Source organism: Octodon degus, unplaced genomic scaffold, assembly GCF_000260255.1.
Source record: "Octodon degus isolate 3935 unplaced genomic scaffold, OctDeg1.0 scaffold00116, whole genome shotgun sequence".
Classification (NCBI taxonomy): Eukaryota; Metazoa; Chordata; class Mammalia; order Rodentia; family Octodontidae; genus Octodon; species Octodon degus.
In genome coordinates, this window is record NW_004524692.1 from 8,566,935 (window position 1) to 8,585,604 (window position 18,670).

Genomic DNA, 18,670 nt, shown 5'->3' on the forward strand with positions numbered 1-18,670 from the left:
GCCCACTAGGGGGCGGGGCTGGCTGGCATGTGGTGCTGGGGGATCGAACCGCGGTCCCTGTGCTTTGCCAAGCTTGTTCCAAGTAGGTGCTTTAGACCATTGAGCCATCTCTCCAGCCCCCATGCAAATCTCTCTTAGGTCTCCTCATGTGCTGACAAATTCTCTATTCTGTTTACCAATTTTTTTCTTCAGTTTCAAACTTTTTCCTCTAAACTATAGACATCAAATTCAAATAGCCAAAGTTCTGAATCAAGTTCTAATTTACTATCTAGATATAATTCAAAAACAGATTTTCCATGTCTGTTGTTTTTCCAAATTATTATAGAGTAAAAAGAAAAAAAAAGAAAGAAAAGAAAATCCTATGAAACATTTAGAACTAATGTGAAGACTAAGTGACAGATATAATTGCAAAATACCAGCTAACAGTATTCCCCATGTTGGCTTCTGTTAACTTCAGTCTTGGCCTAAAGCAGATGTGTCTGGGGCAGAGTCCTGATGGATCCACCCCCTGGAAAGGGAGAACTAGTGTTAGTGGTAGGAGAGTTACTGTGGAGCTACTCTTGTTTGAGTAAAGGAGAGGAATCACATATCTGACAACAGACAGGGTCACAATGTCTCCTGTCACTCTACTACATTCCTAGAAATCATCAAACATCAATCAAGTGGCAGACACACTACCTGTTATGTCTCCTCCAGGAGAAAAATTCTTAAAAGATATATTTGTCCTGACTAACCCTCCCAGGACATAGGTCCTTGCCATTGAAACTCACTCTGGATTTCAGTCCCCACCTGCCCCTTATTCTGGTTTCTCTACTCAACACACAGCTTGTCATGTATCACCAGGCTGAGTGCTTAAGCATCACACCCAAAGTATAAATAGAAATATTCCACTTAGGCTGGGTGCACCACTCTGGTTCATTGGCCATAAACTGCTTGCATAAGAGAACATGAAACATAGAGTAAATAGAAGCTTTGAGAAGCAATGCTTTAAAAATAAATGTTTATTATTTTCAAATTATCAAAGCTATAGTTTAAAAATATGGATTTAGCAAGCAGAAAAAACTAAAGAAGGAATAAGTTAAAAAGCATTTGTAAGGCCTGTGATATACAGCTCAGTTGGCTAAGCGTTTGCTTAGTAAATGAAGGGGCCGGGCTTTGATCCCTGGCACCACATTCAGCGATCCCCCCTCCCCGATGTGCTCTGAGCCGGTGATGGAGTCAGGGCGTGGTCGTGCAAGCCTATAATCTCAGTACTAGGAAGGCAGAAATCACAAGGATCACTACGAGTCCAAACTGCATAGTTAGACCGTGTACACACATACAAGCAAGCATTTCTAAAAATCTACATCTTAACAGCTGTTCTTTTTTTATATTTCTGTTTCATTTTTTTGTTTTCTTCTTTTGTTTCTGACCATATTATTTCTTTGTTTCCTTTTTGTTTATCTGTTTTTGGTTATGGTACTATGGACTGAACCCAGGATTCTCGACCCAAAACTTAAAAACATGTTTTGAGACAGGATATTTCTATATCTCTAAATTAGGAAGAGACTTGGCTGGGCTTGATATTTTGATCCTCCAGCATCAACTTCTCCAAACGCTGGGATTTTCGGCATGCACTATGATCACCATCTCATAGCTGGTTCATACATGACATTCTTCCAAACTTGTTTCCGATATATTTTGTTCCTAAACTTGGATCTTAGATAATTTGTTAAATTTGCATCTTATCTCCATCAGCATCATTAACAGCAGCATCCAGGCTTTTAGGACTTCAATAAATTTCAACATTTCAATCAGAATTGAGTGGTTTTATCTGTTTTTTTCCCCGAGGTTTGATTGCCTTATAAAAAAGAATGATAAAGGTAAATCAGTTGGGGTACAACTGCTCAAACATTTTCCCTTCTCTAAAAATCTGGAGTTGTGAAAAATTTTTACAGTATAGAGACTTACCTTACAGAACCAAAGGCCATACCTCCTTTCTTGCCTCTCTCCCTGCGTATCCCTTCCTGAATACTTGTCTCAGAGTCACACCCTGCCCCTTGCTCAGGACCAGGAAAGGTGTTGATTACTCCTAGCCAGCAGGAGCTCAGGAAGAGCAGGAACAGGAGAGAGGAGAGGAGGAAATGGACTGGTGGAGCCAAAATGGCAATGCTATGTGGGGGATCCTTATTACCCAGGAGAATGGGTGCAGGAGCAAAAGCACTTCCTGCTGTGTCTGCTGCAAGGGAAAGCTTGGAGGATTGTACTGGGATGAAATCAGAACTGGGGAACCCAGGAGCAGTGCATCTGTGTCTGCCTCAGTAGGTGTGCAGTTACATTTTGTATGTTTGATTTGTATTCCAAACTTTTGATGTTCTATAAATCTACATGAATGTTTACATTATTATGTTATAGACTGTGGCTTTGTTATGCAGTAGTTCTCTGAAAGCAGGCATCCTTGTGTTCTGAATTTCTTAGACTAGTTTTGCTAATTTCGATTTGCTTTGAGTAGCGTTGATGTTCTTTTCAGCAGAAAATATTTCCTCCATTCATAGATGATTGTCCTGTGATCCCTGGTGATTAAAATTTTAAACCAACTGGAAAAGAAATATACTCAGAAAACAAACAGGTTTGCCTAAATTGAATCCAAATTTTTATTAAATTATCTTTTGCATAATAAGAACAAGAGATGTTCATCCCTTGGTCAGCACATACATGAGACACAGTTTTGGATTTGTGTATTTCCAGGAACCCATCTTGAGTAACATAATTTGATAAGGCGATGACAGTGTTGGGGATGAACTTGTCTTTCACTGTTATGTCAAAGACTTTGACTTGGATGCGTCTCTGTTCATCAGCCATGATGGCATGAAGCATTTTCTCATCTTTTCCAATTCCATATGTAAATGGTTTTGTCACCTTCAACACCATCATTGCTTTGGAACCTGGCTGTGAACCACATTCTTCAGAGGGCTCGCTGGGTACACACTGAACTCTTTTCTTCTACTTGGACATTACACAAGAAAACAAAATCTCAATTAAGGCAATACTCAGTGACTTTCTGGTGAGATACATCTCAGGCTCAGTGATGGTTAAAGAGCAACTTATTTAAGGGACTGAGGGAAAACAATGTTTAATGTCCTATTACTTACTTCATAGAAGAAATGAAAAAAATGTGTTAACTAGTCATATTGCTTCTAATCTGAATCAACAATGGGAAGTTTTTAAGACTTAAATCACAAAGTCCTTTCAATGAAATCAGTGCTGATTTGCATGAGGATTAATAAGGCAGCTAGTTCATGTACCTCACTAACTTTCCTCTTCTGGACAGGTCCAGGCTAGAAGCTGTTATGCTTGAGTAACAGCAGTCATTGAAGAGAATCAATGCAAATGAAATTAAGCATTAAGGACCTTTACTTTGAACACCTGTCTTTGCACCTGTCTATGCCTGCTTCATAGTTTCAGGAGAGCATTTTTGAGCTGGGCATGAGGCCCATGATCTGGAAGAAGAAGGGACATGGCTGGGAGCTACATATTTCAGAAGACTCACTGGGTATATATTGCTGTCTTTGCTTCTATGCACACAAAAAACACAATCATAATTAAGATGATAGTGATGAACTAGTGAGCATCAACTCAGGCTCAATGCCGTGCTCAAAGCACATCTTAATTAGGGGAATGAGGGAAAAGCATCTGATTTTCCATTACTTATCTAAAAGAAGACATGAAAAAAGTAGTATTAGCTGGTTCTAATGCTAGAAAACTGGGGATTTTTAAAGAGTCAAATCACAAAGCCCTTTTCAAGAAATTAATGCTATTATGCATGAGGGTGAGTAGGGAAGCCAGTGGAAGAACCTCAAGAACTTTTTTATGTATTTTGTACAGAATTTACAGGGTCTATATGCTCTCACTATGTAGATCTGACTTGTAGTAATTCTCCTGTTTCTAGTCTCCCAAGCACTGGGATTACAGCTACAAGTCACCACACCCAGTCTCAACCACTGTCTCAGCATGCCCCAAGGGTGGGGCCAGCACAACATGCTGGGTGTTGAACGCTGGCCACGGTGCTCTGCCTAAGCAGGCTCTTTAGTCCACTGACCTCTCTGGCTGGCCCAAAACCTCAAGAACTTTCTTGAGCTAACCAAGTCCAGACTATACACTCTTCAGATTTTAAAATAGTAGATATTGAGGAAACTCATAGAAATGGAAGGTAGGCCTTAAGGACCTTGGCTTTGAACACCTGTCTATACAGAGGCCTGCACTATTTCCTCAGTTTTAGAGAACGTTTTTGAGTTGGTCAAGAGGCTGATGATCTGAAGAGCAAATGTACATGCAACCATGGGAGTTCTGGGAACCAGGGCGTGGAGCCAGGCAAGCTGCCTCTGTAGATCAGCAATGTGATTGAAACCTGAAAAATGATGCAGACCATGCTATGTAAGTGAGGGTGACTAACACTGACTTCTGCTTTGGGTGGTCAAATTGTGCCTAATATGAAAAATTCATTACCCATATAATTTATGCAGTAACAGAGAACCTCATGATAGTGACCTCAACATTTGGAGTAAAACTGCACAATAGTTAGTGAAGAAAATACAACCCTATATTTATTATAAAAGAGAATCTGGGGTGCATATATTTTGTTATGTTCATGAAAGAATAGGGAATACTGAAAATAACTCTAAGTCAAAAAATATATTGTTATTCTATAATGTAGAGAATCAACATACAATCTTTGCATACTGTTAATTTTAATTTCCACTGATAGGTTAGATATAATTTCAAATAATTTTAAGTTCAAGATATTAATGATTTTTAACAGACCGGGTTAAAAAGAAGCACATGTAATGTTTTCCATTATGGAAGAAAATTATACTTTTTGGATATATATATATATATATATATATATATATATGTAATATTAAAATGACTGAATACAAATATAAGCTTTGGTGAACAATTTTGCTAAATTGAAAGTTATTTTTTGCAAGAATAAACAAGCCATAACGGCTTTATATTTCTACCAAAAGGAGTTATACAATACATGGTAAAGAGAACTGAGTCATTAAACAAAATGAGCAAACAAAAACTGGATTTTCTGACACTGAACCTCATTGTCACTAAGAAATAACTAAATGTTCTCCCAAAGCTAACATATGAGAGAGCCGCAGGAGCAAACTTGACAACAGGAGCGCAGCCAGCCTACCTTCGACACAGGTGCATCCATCTCTGATTCTGATTGCGATTCTACATCTGTGTTGATCATACATTGAATAGTACTGGATTTCTTCTGCAGACTTTCTTTTCCTGTGCTTTTGGCTCTTTCTCTGCATTCCCTTAGAACTAATAGTACAAAATAAAATGCAATACCATGAGGGGAAGATCATAGTGATGTCAATAAATTTTGTTTCTCTTTCTGTGACTCTAGACCATCTCCTCTACTTCTGATTCTTCTCCTCATTGCGAGACAGCCATCGATGGCTTCCCAGCCATAAGCACAGCCTCAGTGCTTTCTTGCTTTTCCAAGGGACACTTAGAACAGCCTTCGCACCTTGTCGATTTCATGAACCTGTCTCATATCCTGTGTTCTTTTAAGAATCAAAATTTTTCATAATGTTAAGAGTAGGTCACCATCCATAGAGGGCTTTACCAAATTTGAGAAACTGAAAAAAATTTTATTCTCAGGTGTGCAGTGATAATGTGAGATACCTGACTATATATCTTACATAATTTTTTCCATGTATTTAGCACAGGTTCTACAAGGTCTCATCGCTTAGATCAGACTCACAGTGATCCTTCTGTTTCAGCCTCCTAGGAGCTGGGATTATAGGCAGGCACCACTATGCCCAGTCTTACACAATTTTTTAAACCAAGTGATTTTATAGTAGAGAATTTCTTCCTAACTATGAGACACAGGTTGTTATTTACACACTTTCTCATATTTTCTGCCATAGAGATATGAATAATGAAATAACCTAAAGAGGTAATATTTATTTATCTAATTATTTCAAATGCATTAATTTTAAAACGTATAATTCTTCCATATTTAATTTTAACTCTTGTAATTTTTCCAATGCATCAGAAGCCTTAGGAGTGTCAAGATTTTAATCTGCTTTTTTATTTCCTTTGTGACCTGGTTCAAATACTCTTCAAGTATGCTAGAACTTTGTGCAGGAGAGATGCTGTCTAGGTTGTCACTCTGTCAGCACCTGAGCTATTAAGAGTGCTATAGATACTGAGGAATATGCAGGGGAAGTGACAACATGACCAAGTTGGGGTTCTTGTCCATGTTAGGGAGGGTGCACACTATTACCTTTTTTTTAATATTTATTTATTTATTTATTTATTTATTTATTTTTGTGTGTGTGGCCAGCTCAGCCCACCAGGGGGCAGGCGGGCTGGCATGTGGTGCTGGGGGATTGAACCGAGGTCCCTGTGCCTTGCTTGGCTTAGCTTGTTCTAAGTAGGTGCCTTAGACCACTGAGCCATCTCACCAGCCCAACACACTATTACCTTTTGACTTCAGTTCTCTGAGAAATTTAACCCAGTCTTCTAGCTCTTCTTTGTCTTTGAACAATTCTATCAGTTTTTCCATACCTGCATCACTTTTAAACCATTTTGCTGTCTGTTCAGCAAATTCAATCACTTTTAAGCCATTTTGCTGTCTGTTCAGCAAATTCAATTCTGCCATATTTTTCATATAAGTTTTGTTGAGGTGTTAACTTTTTGCCAATTAAGGACTTTACCAGTGCAAAGTTCACATCACTGAGAAGATGTAAGCCTTGCATAAGACAAATCTCCTTGAATTTATCTTCCATCTTTCAAATGATAGGCGAACCTGCAAAAGAAATTGTCATACAATGCTTCATGATAACTGTACACAGGCTATTTTCAAAATCACATAAGCCTACATAGACAATTTATATCACAGCATGTTCAACAGTCACAAAGGTATCTCAAACAAGGGGGGTCACATAGTTACCAGTTGTTTCACTGTTGAAACATAGACAAAAAAGTGCTCCATTACACACTGCTAAGAAGTTTCTCTTCATTTATGATCAACTGAGTCAGTAGTGACATGAAGAAAGAAAATCTAGAAATAGATCTTACAGTGCCTAAAGTATAGGCAATTTAGTGCCAGAGTCCCTGGTCTTTGTTTCTATTCTTTTCTGTTTGAACCCTATGCTTAGTATGAATCTCGTCACTCCTGACTCTTCTCATAAGGGATCATTTTGTTCACCTGGCCCTTTATTAACAATCTCTTGCATTGCATCCTGTGCTGTTGGACCATTTCCTCTGTCATCACTGTCACATGTTAGAAGTCAAACTGTTGGAATTACTTTAATTGTTGCTTGATGTGTTTCATAAAAACATTTAAGAATAGTCAATTTTATGTCTGTAAGCTGTAAATCAATCTTATTGAAATATTTCAACAATTCTTTCAATCTTTTGTAAAAGCAAAATATAAACCCCTCCTTCCTCCTTAGTATAGCTTAACAGATTTGCTTAAATTATTTATATCCTTTAACTTTCTAATTTTTGTATTCTGTATATGTGATTCTTTAGAAATGTATAACACACATTTCTTTCTTATGCTTTATGTCATCACAAGCTGCTTATTTTTACTCAAAAAAATTACAACTTTTTTTTCTTCATTTCTTCCCTCTTACATGTTAAGATTCAACTGAAGGTTTGTCTTCTGGAAACATCCAAAGTTGAAAGATGGACTGAGTCTTGTGCCTCTGGACCTCCTTAGCACGTGTAAATTCTCTTTTTTTTGGGTGTTCTATGATTAATTTTTTAAATTTTTTCCATAATTTTATTGATAAACAAATAGCAATGAGACAATTTCAAATCAAATTGGTAGGAAAGTTTCAATAATTAACACATTGCATACATTCTTCCTAGTGGTTAATTGCTGTACAAGATGTGGACTTGAGATCCTATTTACAAACACCACTAGAACAAATCACTATTCATTAAGAGAATGTAACTATACATCTATCCTAACCACTTTGAATACACAGATACAAAATGGACATTCATCTGTATACCCTTTTTTGGTTAAGTTTTGTTATTTGAATATTATAGGTGTGTAAACTCAGCAAAATATTCTAAAAGAGTCCAGTAGCTCATAATAGTATTGGGTCTTCCGCTTGACTGGCAATGTCAGAAATTGTTGACCTGAGTTCCTACAGCTCAACATAATAGCATGGCTTTACTTCTTATATTTCGTTTTCATAATTTTCTGCTGGATGGTTAAGAACAAGGTAAAGCAGGACCTATGCAACAAGAGTTGTAGCTTTTGGGTCTGATAAGGTCAGTGAAATCTCCTCAGGGTTTATCCTGAGATCCTGTACCTCAGAATGTTTGTCAGTGTCAGCCACGTGGATGAGTCATGGCCATTGCTTGGCCAATGTGCTCTCTGTGAAAGCCTGAAAGAGTGTTTTCTCTCCATGTGACTCTCCTTAGGCACACTCTACATCACCAATCACTTTCCTTTTTAGCCCCATAATCTCCTCGATCAGAAAATTTAGGACACTACCGAGTTACATGACGTAACAGTACAAGTTCTCATATGTCCCGAGTCTTAATTGACCTTGGAAGGCTAGGGCCAAAATGTTGGCTTTCCTTGCAGCCTTCCTTTTTCTCTAATTTTGGTCTGCAAACTTAGGTTGTTAACCATCCAGAAGACAAGCTTATTGTTATTATCAAACAACTTAGGCTGTCAAGCTTAAGCTCACTATCTGTCTGCATATCACACATGTTAGGCATAATATGGAACAGGTATTTTTCATCAAGTATTGATATGTTGAACTTTAAGTCCCTACAGAACATGACAAAAACATTTATAAATTAGAATATATTTTAAAAATAGGCATAAAGAATTATATACTTCTCATGTTTGCACATAAGTCCAAAAATCTCACCATATACAACTTTGAAGCAGGACAGCCCCACAATATTCCTTTTCCTGTCTCTTGCTTTCATTCACCACTCCCTTCTTCTTGAACATCCATCTACCCAAGAGACATCGTAGTAGCAACTGGCATGTCATGACAAGCAGCCCATATTCAGAATACCAGAATGACAGGCACTCCAAGCATGAAACTACTATTACAAATTACCATCTGCAGTGCAGTAGCTTAGTTCACAGGTATCAATATATATAGTTAGTCAGGGTGAGAATCTTTCCAGTTAACTGCTAGATTCAAATATCTTCCAGAGATTCTCAGGATCATTGCCTTGCCCATCTTCTACATATAACTGTATGGTTTGACATTGTCATGTTTCCTAGCTCTTCTACTTCCCCTCTCTTGATTAATTAGTCCTTGAGATCTTGTTTTCCTTTTACTTGTATTATACCTTTCCTGTGCATTTTCTTCATGATAGTGTATGACATGGCTTCCCATTTGTTGATAAATTTACAAATGCTTTTAGTTTAGCAAAAACTAAAAGTTGTGAGTTTGTGTATCTGTTGTGTAATTAAAATATTCAAATTTCTACGCTGGTGAGATAGCTCATTGGACTAAGTGTTTTCTTTGGCAAGCACAGGGACCAAGGTTTGATGCCTGTCCCACATGCCCCACTGACCCTGCTTGTGGGGCACACTGAATCTGTGATCGAGTTCAGGTGTGGTGGCGCATGCCTGTAATCCCAGCACTGGGGAGGCTGAAAACAGAAGGATCACTATGAGAATGAGCTGTGTAATGAGATCCTGTACCAAATATATAAATAAAAAATTTAGTAAAGAAAACACATTAAGGGCCTGGGGAGATAGATCAGTAGAATAAGTGCTTGCCTGGCAAGTGCAAGATCCTGAGTTCAATCCCTGATACTGGAAAAAGAAATTTCTGAATGTGTTTATTGCTTCCTTCTTTTTTCAAAATTGCACTAAATAATTTTATTTTATAGACAACTGATAAGGAAATGATTCCTCCTTAAGTAAACAAGGAAATCTTCAGCTTGAAAAACCCATTGAGTGAGTGAAGAGAAAAATCCATATAAATACACACTGTAGTGAGTGAAATTGAAGAGTACTAAATGCAAAACTAACAGTGTATAAGCCACAATAAATAAAGATCACATCACCTACAGTGACTCAAGTATAATACTGAAACTAATTCTCAACAGGAAAACACATTAGTTAGAGAAGAATAATTATTGTAAATTACTGGACCAAAATCTAATATCTATTACCAAACCAAAGCCAAAATGTTTTAAAAACAGAAATGTTTGATTTTGACTGTGACAATACAATGTTACTATGAATTATAACCAGATGTCAGATGATAGAAAGCTATGCATAATCTTTGTATATATATATCACTTAAATGAGAATATTCATATATTTTGTTGTTAAAATATTATTAGCTTTGATTGTGGCATGGTGGTCCAGATCCAGTTGGAATTACAAGCAATACAGTAGTTAAGACATATGTATCAAGTAGTCTTCTGCAATTCAGATTCTGAATTCTAAAAGTTTTTTCTACATGTGTACCTGAGGTGCTCTCAGTCTCTTTGGTGTGAAAAATATTTAATCAAATATTTAGAAGTACATAAATGTGATATTTAAACAGAAAAGCATAAAGACTTATTCTCTGATAATACAGGTCTTATAGTTTTGAAAGGAAAAGACAGGAATATTGATTGGAAGTAATATTCCACAAAACAAAAGTTTGAGCTAAGCCATGAATCCTGTGGACCAAAATAAAGCCCAATGAAAACAAACTTGTCTAAAGGGTTTATGCCTTAAAAAACAGGTTCTGATGACAGAAACAAAGCAAACCATCAATGTGGTGGATCATGGAAGTAAATAGAATAGGATACACCATTAAAGACTTTTCTTCAAGCATAATATGCAGGTACAAGTTTAACTGAAATTTCAAGAAAGAAAATATAGAAGTGTAATAAAATCAAGGGAAGAGAGCCAAATCAAGTCAATGAATGTAATTACAATCATTAAACAGTCTAGACAAATAGATAATGAATTATCAAGTTGGATATATTACATCTGCCCATATTTTATTTATTTATTTATTTTGTGGAACCGGAGATTGAACTCAGGCCCTTGCGCTTGTCAGGGAAGCACTTATTTTACTGAGCTATATCCCCAGCCATATGTTGTTAACAAAAGCTTATTTAAATGGGGGAAATAAAAAACAAGTTACTATGCAAATTAAATAAGTGAAAGTCATTTGCTTATATTAATATAGCCTTAAGATAAAAGTTATTCCGATAAGATAAAAAGTATTATCAGATAGCACAAAATGCAAAATGTTCAACTCCCAAGCAGGTACATCAGCTTTCATTATAGATTTTTTTAAATAATTGGAATATTATGTTTTGTATGAGTAATACCATATTAATAAGTTCTATAAGTTCTTCAGTCAGGAAAACCAATGCTTAGCTCCAAATACCAATTTTAGCCATTTCGTACACAGATTGCTTACTTCACATTCCAAAAATGTTAAAATTTGTTGCAAACTGTGGAGGAACAAGCACATCTATTTCTTCCCTGAGTGAAGGATCAGAATCACCTTATTGCATGTGATTTAAATGCAGCTGAGACTAACTGTACTCTCTACACCCAGAAACCAGAAAAACTAATAGTGATTTCCTTTGTTATACTATGGATTTCTTGGAGACAAAACCATAAGCAAGATTATCATATTGCAGATCTTTCCACCAGGAGACCTAGAACTTGAGCTTTTTAGCAATGCATGAAATAGTACTTGGTATGCTTCAAAAGAAAGTAAGTGTACTAGAAATTGAAAAACAAGATGCTTTAATCTTCTGAAATGCTAAGAAAATCAAAGATATCTAAACATAACCAAGAAAAACAATACCTTCCCGAGACATGTAATAATCTGAAGAGAGTTCTCTGGCTCACAATGCAGATAAAATATGAGGTGGCTTTCACCCCTACTGTTAAGTTTCAATTTCTTCTACCAGAGAAACTGCAATTGATGTCCTGAAATACCTCAGTGATCACCACAAGGTACAGCTTAGCTGTACTTTATTTTTTCATACAGATCTCAGTAGATGAAAGAAGTTCCAGTAGTAGAAATTTGAAATACCTCAATCTTACACACAGATATTTAGTTGCCTAAGAAACTTGAGATCATGAAACTAATACTAAAAGCAGGAGGCACTTTCCAGCTACCTCACCCTTTGGGCTTACTCACAGAGTTGCAGTGGCAGAAGGATTTCGATTGTTGACATTACCAGAATGCATTTCCTGGACAGGGGAGTTTCTGCTAGGATATCACTCCTTGTTAATTATAATGTGACACATTCAATTTCTTCATGAAAGTGCACCACCATCGGTCTTGATGGAGCACAAAGTCATAAATGTGTAGCTCTATCAAACACTTGTTGCTCTAGATATCCTCTTGACTTCTAGTAGAGTGAATTATTTCAATGATTAGCTTCATAATTACTTAGCCTTTTGTATTATGGAGAATCACAGCATAGTGTGATAGCTTTGAAAAATCTGGAAGAATACTAAAATAATGGTATGGCCATTGACATAATAAAACTGCAGTTTTATTTTATCTTTGGACAGTATATGCTTGATGGAGCACAGAAAGTGCCATATGTTAGCAAACTGATAAAAAAGAACAATACTCTATATTCAATTTTATGCAGATTATTGTATATGAAACAAAATAATGCCAATAACTATCACATTCCTGATGCCTAAGGAATGATGAAAAAATAATGATCTACCCAATCGTAAAGAAAGCTCAGGTTAAATCATGAATGAGACCACTTCATTCTGGTACATAGTCAAAGATTTAGTCTAGGGAAAGTTGTACACAGGAAGTCTTGGGTCACAGCAAAGGGAGGTAGGTCACACTAGTTGTAATGTATGCCTGTGTACTCTGAATAAGAGGCTGGCATTTGATGGGAACATCTTGCTCCATCTTCACATTGGAGAGAGAAAAAATAAGAAAATTCTCTCTCATAAGCCATTTTATATAGTGTCATTATTCATTAATGAGGGAACAGTTTTCATGATGAAACGTGCCCCAGTAGTCCCCACTCTGCATCACGACTGCAGATATTAAGGTCTAATAGGAGCTTTGCAGAAGATTAAATTTGTCAAACTATAGCATGTATTTTTCTCCATCTTGATCTCTGCTATTTCCATTATCTATTTGCTGATTTTATCTAGCACAGATAACTTCTGAGGAAGGCTTTAATGAGGACCCTCCCAGTTTTATAATTCCTTCATTTCAAGACTCCTACTTTTTGATTTTAATATTCCCCTTTATTGCTACTGAGAATCAAAGATGGATTTCTTTATCTTCCAAATAAAAGTGAAGTAACTGTATACATCTCGTTTTAAGGCTTCCTCAAATGAGTGAAACACATAATTTATTTGGATTTACTCAACAAAAAGCAAAACAGGAACTGGCTTTTAGATTTCCTAATAGATTTGCACAATATTGGGTGTTGGCAGATTGAGAAGAAAACATGACTGAAGCAATGGAAAAGAGCTATCTGAATTGCATTTTCTTTTATGTTTTAGTTTAGGGGGCTGAGAATCTTTGGTCCAAGGAACACATTTATACCCATTCTAATACATGTTTCTGTGTACTCATGTGTTTAAAATATCAGGTCCTGATTGTCAAGAAGTAAAATATTGAGACTTGTGGGCATTAAAAAATGGTCTAAATTTGAGACAGAAGAGTTTTCCTTAGGTTTTTAAACTTGGGTTACATAAGTTTACACTTCTGAAATAACAATTCCCTTATAAATATGTACATTTGTAGAGACTAATATTTTATTTTATGAATATTTACACATGATAATTTATATACATATGTATTTATATATACTATTTTTATATATTATAGAATTATTTCTATGAATTAAAATTTTAATTTAAGTTGAAATAAAACCCAATATTGAAATTATAATATATTAAATATTTACAGTACACCTCAATATTTCCAACATCAACTTATTGTTCCCCACATTTAAAAATAACAGGAATAAATTCTAATATGAATTACCATAAATATACAAATAAAATTACACAATTAAAATAATCTTTACTTCAACTAGAACACTGAAAACAATATTTACACTTGAAAGGAAAATAGGGGCCAGGGAGATGGCTCAGTGGAACAAGCACTTCCCTGGCACGTGCAAGGACCTGAGCTCAATCCCCGGTTCTGCAAAAAAAAAAGAGAGAAAGGAAAATGTTCCTCACACAGGTATTGCTTACAGTGATAGTACGTGGGATTGTTTTGCTCTGTATATTTGCCAGTCACACTTGACAGCTTTGTGGGTCTTGCTTTATTGTTCATAAATTCTCATTATATTATACAATGTTCACTTAAGGTGGAAATAAAATATTGATGAAAAAAATTCACTGTTAATACTTAGTATATTTATAGTGAACATCATCATTTCCTGAATCAACTGTTTACAAAATCTAAATGTAACAACAGAAACCAATTCTTCTATGAAATGCAATTAAAATACAAATAAAACTCTAAAATAAAAATAAAAGTTACGGGGTTGGGAAGATGGCTCAGTGGAATAAGTGTTTCCCTGGCAAGTGCAAGGGCCTGAGTTCAATCCCCGGTTCCTCAAAAAAAAAATAAAATAAATAAAAATAAAAATAAAAGTTACTCCAACTGTGATGCTAAGGGTCTTCTTCATGCTTGAAAACATATTTTATGCAGAGGCCTCTCCCACAGAGATAGCACCTGTGTTACATTTTCTGTTCTTTCTCCAGACATAATGGACATCTCACTGGTCTTGTTCTTTTGCTAAGATGTTTTGTGATGTTTCACTTACCTGTTTAAAGGTGTGTTCCAGACTTTGTTGCCAAGGTCTCTGGGCAGGTACATACATTCTTTCTCTGTTGTAATCAGTCTCTTTTAAGGTCAAATAAAACAGAACCATGGGCTAAAGATTTGTGTTCTGAAGGACATCACTCTTGCTGTATTATTTAATAGTTTGTAGCATGTGAGATGGCAGAAGGCTATGCACCACCTTTGTTCATTTCATTTTAATGAGAACATTCATATATTTTATTGTACAGGTATTATTGGTTTTGGTTGTGGCTGAGTGACGCAAACCCCAATAGAAGTTCTAAAAGCACAGTATTTAGACTGTGTGCATTAAATAAGCTCAGCCATACTTGGATTTTAAATTTTTATTTCAGAAAATAATTGCATTCTGAGTTCTTCTATATCTCTGTTGTTGCTTATTTACTATCCACACTATTAATTCATGCATTTGAGCTGAGCTAGTGTCCTCCGCACTTGTTCTGGGTGGGCACTGGGTTTCCTCCATATGTTTCTGCATTTGATTCTTTACTGCAGATGTTATTAATTAAGGGGTTTCTTTTTTTATTTCCAATCTGAGTTCCTCTATACTTTTCTGCAGCTGTTTTTTTATTTCAGAAGCCATTGATTCATTGCTTTCAGCTGTGTGATTCCCAATATGTTCTGTGTTAGTGTCCTCTGCACTTGTTACGGGTGGGCTTGGGTGCTGAGGTTGCATTTTGTTCCTTCTCATCATTTTGTGTAGAACTGTCTTCTGACCTTTGTTGTAGATCTTCGTTGTAGTCATAACCTTAGCACATACTGAAGTTCAGGTTCAGATCTACAAAGTTTGGATTTATCCAGCTGTGTCTGGCTTGGGTCTGGCTGCTGTGCTCAGCTCCTTCCTGCTGCTGCCCTTGGGGGTGAACCTGTTGTGCCCCTTCTGACAAGATGTTCTGCTCCTGGACTAGCTGGGTGGTTCTGTCCTTTACACTCTCTGCAGGGATTGTAGCTGCAGGGTAACAGCCCAGGCCTGTATGTCAGGCCTGAGCTGAGCCTAGAGGGGACAAGTTGGAGTAGGGGGTAGAGGCAACTCTCCCACACACTCACCAGGTCTGGGCTAGGACTGGGTCTAAGGGTTCCCGGAACGCGGAAGAAATTCCTACTCGGCAGGCTGGGTGGGGGAGGTGCTGTGGAGTGTTGGGGGGTGTCCCAAGGGGGTGGAAGAGGGTCTCACCCACGCTGCGCCTGGGCTGGGACCACTAGTAGGTCCTGCTGGCACAGAGTAGCAGGAAGCTGTCCCACACACTCACCGGACCTGGGCTAGGACTGGGTTGGATTTTAAATTTTTAAATAAAATTAGGCCTCCACGTGTAGAAGAGTTGTTCCCAACTGGTCTTGCATGAAAAATTGTTCTATAACAAAACTGTAGGACCACATAAAAATGCTATTTAAAGAGAAAAACATAAAAAATCTACTGTCTAACAGAAAGACCTAATTTGTTTTGAAAGGAAATGACATACACAGTAACATTGTTTGGAATTGATATTTAGCAAAATAAATGAATAAATAAATAAATAGCAAAGATGGGACTTTTGTGGGCCAAAATTAAGTAACTGAAGTGAACTTGACCAGGGATGCTTATGCCCTAAAAACAGGTTGTGATGAATGAGAAAAAACACAGGAAATACCACCTTGTTGGAGGGCAGAGAGAGATAAAATAGGACTCCTCACTAATGTGTTTCTCAGAAAGCATCAGATACAGGCACAAGATTAATGCAAAGGTCAAGGAAGGGAATGCAGGAGGTCATAACTTCAAGGGAAGGCAGTACAAGCCAGTCTGCATCTGCATAAAGGGTTTACCCATGTGCATAATAAATGATCAGATAAGATTTAAGACGTCTGCCCAGATGTTGTTAACAAAGCTTTGTTTGATTCAGGAACAATGCTAAGCAAATTATTATCCAAAAAGTAAAAGAATGTTACTTGCCTATAGTAAAGTAGTTTGAAAGACAAAAAGTGTTAAGATTAAAATGTATTATCATATATCAAATGATGACAAAAGTTCAATTTGCAGAGATACATTAACCTAAATTATGTATCTTTACAATGATAAGTATATTTCATTTCCTATTACTTTATGATTCTTCATGGTACTGTAAATAGTTATATAATTATATTTCTTTACATAAAGTTCTGCCTACATGCTGTACACCTGCCAAATATAAAATATAGAGTATATTCGCATGAGTATACATTTAAAGAACTGAAAGAAAAATCACACATATTATGGTAGGTATTGCAGTATCTCTGTCAATTACTAAATAAACAAGGTGATAATCATTTTTATGACTCAGAAAAAAGCAATATAATCACTAAACTTAAAATTATTTATCATATATGTAAAAATTCTGACATCAATATATGTTTATTTATTTATTTAGGTGGTATCAGGGATCGAACTCAGGACCTTGTGCTGTGCAAGCACTTATTCCATAGAGTTACCTCCCAGCCAATATTTATGATCTCACTTTCTATTCAAGTACACCAGAAATATTATAACAGGCTAGAAAAAAGGTCATTAAAATTTAAACATATGAAATATAAATGTTTCTAATTGACTTCATCAGCTGGCAGTTATTTTTTGCCACGAAGGGGAAAAATTATTGAACTTTTAGAATTTCAGAATCTGTCTTGCCATGACTACAATACTGCCTATTGTACTTGATATAGAGAGAAGTTAAACAAAAAATGAAATATACTGAGGAAAATGACAAGAAAAATGTTGTGAATAATTCTGAACATGATAAATTTTCCACTAGGTATGTCCGTTTGTTCTCATGATTACTAAAATGGGAATCAAGTATGTAATAAAAATTTATGTCCAGTTGTGCATTTTACTTAGTATTATTTCATGATGTTTGTCATGTCACTGTCATGTCACTATACTGGATTTCTATTAAATTACTGTGCTATAAATTCTTTTCTTTTCTTTTTTCTTTTTTTGCCATAATTTTATTGATAAACAAATAGCAATGAGACAGTTTCAAATCAAATCGGTAGGACAGTTTCAATAATTAACACACTGCATACGTTCTTCTTAGTGGTTAATTGCTGTACAAGACGTGGACTTGAGATCCTATTTACAAGCACCATTAGAACAAATCATTCTACTCATTAAGAGAATGTAACTATATATCTATCCTAACCACTTTGAATACACAGATACAAAATGGACATTCATCTGTATGCTCTTTTTCTTCAAGTTCCGTGATTTGAATATTATAGGTGTGTAAACTCAGCAAAATATTCTAAAAGAGTCCAGTAGCTCATAATAGTATTGGGTCTTCCGCTTGACTGGCAATGTCAGAAATTGTTGACCTGAGTTCCTACAGCTCAACATAATAGCATGGCTTTACTTCTTATATTTCGTTTTCATAATTTTCTGCTGGATGGTTAAGAACAAGGTAAAGCAGGACCTATGCAACAAGAGTTGTAGCTTTTGGGTCTGATAAGGTCAGTGAAATCTCCTCAGGGTTTATCCTGAGATCCTGTACCTCAGAATGTTTGTCAGTGTCAGCCACGTGGATGAGTCATGGCCATTGCTTGGCCAATGTGCTCTCTGTGAAAGCCTGAAAGAGTGTTTTCTCTCCATGTGACTCTCCTTAGGCACACTCTACATCACCAATCACTTTCCTTTTTAGCCCCATAATCTCCTCGATCAGAAAATTTAGGACACTACCGAGTTACATGACGTAACAGTACAAGTTCTCATATGTCCCGAGTCTTAATTGACCTTGGAAGGCTAGGGCCAAAATGTTGGCTTTCCTTGCAGCCTTCCTTTTTCTCTAATTTTGGTCTGCAAACTTAGGTTGTTAACCATCCAGAAGACAAGCTTATTGTTA

The 18,670-nt window shown here is 36.3% G+C and overlaps 1 protein-coding gene across 1 annotated transcript; it reads right to left on the reverse strand.

The window, feature by feature from the left end:
- Positions 1-2,559: 2,559 nt before the first annotated feature.
- Positions 2,560-6,667, reverse strand: LOC111812195 (pyrin and HIN domain-containing protein 1-like). The gene is made up of 3 exons (XM_023699801.1): positions 6,490-6,667; positions 5,183-5,319; positions 2,560-2,982 (listed from the first exon to the last, which is right to left on the reverse strand). The coding sequence occupies exons 1-3, from the start codon at positions 6,665-6,667 to the stop codon at positions 2,560-2,562; spliced, it is 738 nt and encodes a 245-aa protein (XP_023555569.1).
- Between the last annotated feature and the right edge of the window lie 12,003 nt (positions 6,668-18,670).

Excerpts from the sequence above, each read along its gene's own strand:
- LOC111812195 (XM_023699801.1), bottom strand. The coding sequence starts at position 6,667 with ATGGCAGAATTGAATTTGCTGAACAGACAGCAAAATGGCTTAAAAGTG. Across the intron at positions 5,320-6,489 it reads CAGAGAACTGAAGTCAAAAG|TTCTAAGGGAATGCAGAGAA; the intron begins GTAATAGTGTGT and ends TTGTACTATTAG. Across the intron at positions 2,983-5,182 it reads TGGATGCACCTGTGTCGAAG|AAGAAAAGAGTTCAGTGTGT; the intron begins GTAGGCTGGCTG and ends ATGTCCAAGTAG.